The 5,264-nt window shown below is 28.4% G+C and overlaps 1 protein-coding gene across 1 annotated transcript in view; it reads left to right on the plus strand.

The window, feature by feature from the left end:
- The first annotated feature begins 3,414 nt into the window (after positions 1-3,414).
- Positions 3,415-5,264, plus strand: part of LOC101506535 (oxysterol-binding protein-related protein 1D) — an 8,353-nt gene continuing 6,503 nt past the window's right edge. The window contains exon 1 of the mRNA XM_004502319.4: positions 3,415-4,712. Within this exon, the coding sequence (XP_004502376.1) occupies positions 4,158-4,712 (555 nt within the window). The 5' untranslated portion in view covers positions 3,415-4,157. The remainder of the gene's footprint in view (positions 4,713-5,264) is intronic.

Below are 5,264 nucleotides of genomic sequence, written 5' to 3' on the forward strand. Positions count from 1 at the left end.
TTCATCATATATTGAAGGGTGTCACACACTAATTTTAATTAAATAAATAAATTAGAGATTGTCACATCACCCTTTTAATTTTTTTATCTAATAGTTACGAAACCAAAAATTTCATAGAATTATTTTTGTAGACAATTATAATAAAATTATAATTTTAGTTTAAAAGAGATAATGCATGAGATACAAAAAGGACAATAGTCTTTTTGTGTCCACTGTTAATTGCACAAAAAAAAAAAACTTATAATTAAATTTATAATCTTTCTTTAAAAATAAATTAAAGGTGTTTAAAATGAATTAATGCACATTATGCCAAGAAAACACCATGAATTGTCATAAAATCTTGTCATAAATGAGAGTAAAAGAATGAGTCAAGTCACTAATTTTTGTTTTTATAGATGGACCAAAAATATTTTCAAAACACTGATACATAAAGGTTCGTTTCACTAACTCTATAATATCTCCTAAAATGAATACTTATTTGGTTGCAAATAAAACTAACAAACAATATAACTTATATAAATTATAATTTAATTAAATAATTCAACTAATATTTTATCAACTAAAATAAATCAAGCAAGACAAGAATACCACTCACACATAACAAAATAAAACAAACATATTTAACACATCAATTTCATGATTATCGAAACTAATCAAATAAAAATGTCCATTTATGAAATAATGACATCATAAATAGTCCCCATGTAATTGTCACGTCAAAATAATTAAATAAAATAAAGATTATAATTATTTAGGTAGAATAGAGTGTGATAAAATTTAATTTAATTTATTTACACATAGAATAATTATTAATTTAATAATAGCAATTACTAAAAAGATACACATATAACATATATGAAAATTTTGGGGTGTTACAGTAACAATTTTTTAAAAAACATAATTAAAAGTAATGATATTAATATTTATTGTTAGTCATTACAAAGAGTTGTAGTTGAATTCGTACAAAAATTTGTATAATTTTACAGTCTCTATTTTTATTTATAAGAACTTATTTTATGAAAAAGTTCATTAAATATCATTTAAAATTTTATTTTAGTTTATATATATATAGCCTCTATTATGATTTACTATATTGTTTGTAAATGTTCCCTTAATTGATATATAAAATATGTTATAATTTATTATTTAGTAATTTGTAGATGTTAATAACAAAATAATACTTTTGAAAAATAAAGTAATTTATATATAAAACATCGATTAATTTATTAATGATCATGTAAAATTTATTTAATTTTCAGAATAAACATACATATATATATACATACACACATATATACATAGACCGTAGTAAAAAACGTTTTGCTATCAAAGTTGAAGAGTTTTTTTTAATTTTGTGAGAGTGCATAAAATTGTAAAAGATTAAGGAGATGAGATGTCAATGTTGTTTATGTCAAAGACTAGTGGTGGTGTACTTAAAGATAAATTACAATTTCAAACCGTTTTCAACATTAATTAATAATATTTTTGAGAGACTTTTATCGTCAGATAATATTCAATCAAATAATGATGGAGGAAGTGGATCTAATGACCAGAAAAATTATTATAATGATTGATATATTATAATAATATTTGCTATTTTTATTTTTTGTTTATATTAATATATTATTATTTAATTATGGTGTTTAATTTTTGATATATATGACCTAATTTATTAATTTTAAAATATTTTATTTTGTTTGATAGTGATCTTTTACGTCAGTTTCACAAATTTGTAACATATTTTCCGGTCGCAATTTTGTAACCACTTAAACATTCATAAATGCTAACAAAAAATACTAACTTTTATAACTGTTTTACTCGTTACAAATCTTTGTGATCGCGATTCATTTGTAGTTGTCTAATGCTATCTTCTTACAACAGTATTGAAAATTTGAGTCCTTAATTTTTCATATATAATACATGTTTACTTAATTTATAAGTCTTTTGTACAAAGTTGACCCATGCAGCCTTCAAAATCTGGCTCCACTCCTACGAACCATGTATTAAAATACTCAATTTTGTTATTTATGCAAGCACTCAAATAACATTAAAAAAATAATTATTTATTTATTTTACGTACAAATAAAATAAGTGACAAACGTTAAAATTATTAAGTTTGACATTTTATTTTAAATTTGACATAAAAAACTTATAATTGTATATAAATTTAAAGTGATATTTATCAATTTTTCTATAAAAATAATAAATGTATCTAAAATACTTATTTCGTAAATAATATAAGCAAAAGCAATCATTTACATATTTATTAAAATAATTAGTTATTTAATTTTTGATTTTAAGTCAACTAATAAATATCAACATTGATAAATGGAATTTGTTGTCTTAAATTTAAAATTAAAATATCGCAATAGTGATATTTATCATTTAAATTTAAAATTTGTATAAATTAACTATAGTGATATTTATCATTTATTATATAAGACAAAAAAAAAAAATTAGTTCTTCACACTTATCTTTATTAATCTTATTTAAAAATTCAATTTTATTATCTAAATTACTGTACATTTCATTTAATCGTGGAAATGGTATTCCTTATAAACTATCAACAAGATTTAGTTAAATATAGTTTATTTATATTTTGTTACAATTTAAATGTGTCAATTAATGATATATATTTTATAGTGTGTAGTTAACTTATTGATATCTAGAATTTTAAAATATTATTTAAGGTTTTATTTGAAAAGTAATAATAAATAGTGTGCTTATCTTAAAAAAAATATTTAATTTGGGAATTTTTTTAAAATATAATTATAAAAACAATTATTTACATTTTAATTATGTTACAACTATTTATAAATTATAGAATTAAAATATATGTGATAATTTAGCAGTTTTAATTGATCCACAATATAAAAATTATTAATTCATAATATAAATTAAATTTATTTAATATTATATTATATTTTTCGTTCGCTTTCCCATATCAATAACGATTGAGTATAAAATTTTGAGATACCACTTTGATTTTGGTGTATCCAAAATTTAAAATGATATGAAAGGAGTGATTAGTTAATCAGAATGTATTAAAAAAATGACAGGATGAAGTAGTGCAAATGCTGATGGAATCAAATTAAACCGACAATCTGCCTGCCTGCATGAAACAAAATCAATTAATTTAATTCGATCTGATGGGACTGGTTTAGTTGAGTTACTGCTATCAGGTGGAGCAGTTAAATCCTCCACCGGTTTTCCCTCCCGGCCCCACCCAAACGAGATTGTACTGTTCAAAGTTCCATAAAGCAATTAAATTTAGAGTGATTCAAAAGTCATTTAATCAAAACAATGCTGAACCTCTATATCCGGTGATAGACATTACCCATTGAGCAAAACCCAAACACACCCAACAAAATTTCCCCCTCCAATTAAACCCCCAACCCATAACGGATATCATCTAAATCCATCGTTCAACAATCGCTTTCAAGTAAAATGAAATTACCCAAACACCCTCGACCCCATCAATATCAAGAAGAGACACCCAAGTGCGTAAACGTCATTCCATACGTGTATTTTCTCATGATGACAAATGGGCTTGGGCCAAAGTAAAAAATAGGACGTTTTCTCCGTCACCCAACGGACACAGCCTTCCCCACTCTCTCCCCTCAATCACTACCCGTGCGCACGTTAGCTGTCCCCTTACACAATAATGTCATCATCTCTGGCCACTTCGCCACAGTGAAATCAAAACTTACAACTAACTCTGAAATTTCCATGGCTCGTTGAAATCGAATTGATTAATAAAGGAATCAAGTCGAAGCGTTAAGCATTAATTAAACGGCATGATGACACTAGCTTATGGGGAATGAATGGGAAATGGATTTAGTGAGAGAGAGAAGAGAAAGTGGCAGGCATGTACATGTACTGACTGAGGAGTGCCATAAATGGATGATGTGTATGGTCAGTAGCTCAGCTCCTTTATAGCCTGCCATAACAACAACAAAACCTGTACGTCACTCCCTTTCCATCTTTACTATATCACCCTCATCACTTTCTCTCAATACTCAACTCCTTTTTTCATTTATTTATGATTTATCATTTATCAAATCAAAACGACACCGTTTTGAATCTCATACTCCGATAACTTCAAATCCATATCCAACCGTCGCGAATCGGAGATCATGTGTTAATTTGAGTGAACCATGAATCCTTTGTGCTGCATTGCTCCGGTTTCGATCGATCGGGACCGTGGTAACCCTGTCGTGGCCAAATCGAATTCTCAGTATCAATTAGGGCTTGATTCGTCGATCAAAACAGTGAACTCCGCTTCCAAATCGAGTTTATCAACTCATGATTCATCGATCGCTGTGGATTCCGTTAAATCGTCCTCCGCGGGTTTGAATCACGACGACGAGGATGCTGTTCACGAGCCTAGGGATTCTAAGGTGTTTGCCGGCGGTAATGGCGGCGGTGTTGCTGGCAGTGTGGCGGGGATTTTGTATAAGTGGGTGAATTACGGTAAGGGTTGGAGGTCTAGGTGGTTTGTGTTGGAAGATGGTGTGCTTTCTTATTACAAGATTCATGGACCGGATAAGATCTTGACGAGTCCTGCTAAGGATAGGAGTGTTAGGGTGATCGGAGAGGAGTCGTTGAAGTACACGAGAAAGGCGAATTGGAACTTGAATCGAGCTTCTGGTGTTGTAGTTGGAGGAGGAGCTACCAAGCAATGCAAACCCTTCGGTGAGATACATTTGAAGGTTTGTTGTTCTCGTTTCTGATACATATTGTTTAATGATTTGCAGCGCTTTATATTCTACTACTATAATCTTATTTTGTATATCTAAACTTCTGTAAGCATAACATAATCACTAAAATATTGAAAATAGTTATTTTTTCTGTTCCCAATCACAAACTTTCTAAAATATTGAAAATAGTTTTCTAGTGGTTCATTGTAATGGGTGTATATTGGATCAAACTATTATTCAAACATGGTCAGAGAACTAGGACATTAGTCGCACAGACGAAGAAAAATCTCCGAATTGACTCGCATAGATCACTTTTGCATTTGCATGCAAACATGAACAATGCAGCTACTTTGAAATATGTTGAAATTATGTACTCTCTCCGAAGTTGGATGATCATATTTTTACCATATCCAAGCAGTGGTGCATTTGAAACAACCATCCTTGCTTATTTACCCACATTATTGATGTTTGTGAACTATGAACTATTGGTTAAAACCTATCATTATATCTGTTCTGGAACTTGAGTTTTTGAAATATTGAATATTGGGTTCTCTAGTGTCTTTC

Source organism: Cicer arietinum, chromosome 5, assembly GCF_000331145.2.
Source record: "Cicer arietinum cultivar CDC Frontier isolate Library 1 chromosome 5, Cicar.CDCFrontier_v2.0, whole genome shotgun sequence".
NCBI classification, from domain to species: domain Eukaryota; kingdom Viridiplantae; phylum Streptophyta; class Magnoliopsida; order Fabales; family Fabaceae; genus Cicer; species Cicer arietinum.